General features: G+C 62.2%; 1 protein-coding gene across 1 annotated transcript in view; it reads right to left on the bottom strand.

Moving 5' to 3' along the window:
- Positions 1–544, bottom strand: part of CSUI_011578 (uncharacterized protein) — a gene marked incomplete at both ends in the record, with an annotated part of 1171 nt that extends 627 nt beyond the window's left edge. Inside the window, one exon of the mRNA XM_068071676.1 lies at positions 99–544. Coding sequence (XP_067916348.1) covers positions 99–542 — 444 coding nt within the window. The remainder of the gene's footprint in view (positions 1–98) is intronic.
- Between the last annotated feature and the right edge of the window lie 28 nt (positions 545–572).

Here is a 572-nt window from a genome sequence, read left to right as displayed (position 1 = left end):
GATGAGTCTGAGCTCGTGCTTTGGGACACCAAGGGCTGGCGACTTCCAGTGGGGGTCAGCGACTCGTGCCCCTTACTCTTTTTCGTGGACTTTCCTACCTGTTGCTTGCGCCGAACTCCTCCAACTGCTACACTCTTTCTCGTAGCAGCCCCCTCCCTGGCAGCCGTCACACCAGCTGTTCCTTCGGCGGTTTGCTCGTTCCCGGGATCCCGATGCTCGGCGCCACCAGAAGGCTTTTCGGAAGCTGCGTTTGAGGCTGCGGCCACTCCATCCGATGAGGCCACGTCAGCAACACGTGCAGGTAAACCTGGTCCTGGCGGGTCCACCTCCTTTTCGCCGCCCTCTGTCCCAATCGTGTCCTCTTCGTCATGTTTGTCGAACTCCTTATCCTCTTCCTCCTCCTCGCCCCTTGTCCCAGTCCCTCCTTCCCCCCCTCTCTTGCCTCTCCCTCCCTGCCCATCTCCTCTACCGTCTCCCTCACCACGCTCTCTCGTCCCCCCAGACTCACCGGGAAATTCCCCACCCAGCCCAGCAGCAACCTGCCCTGTAGCCCCACCTGCCCCGCCCGCCCC

Source organism: Cystoisospora suis (genome assembly GCF_002600585.1).
Source record: "Cystoisospora suis strain Wien I chromosome Unknown contig_14370, whole genome shotgun sequence".
NCBI classification, from domain to species: Eukaryota; Apicomplexa; class Conoidasida; order Eucoccidiorida; family Sarcocystidae; genus Cystoisospora; species Cystoisospora suis.
The sequence above is the reverse complement of the archived record's forward strand: the minus strand, read 5'-3'. Positions and strand labels throughout refer to the sequence as shown.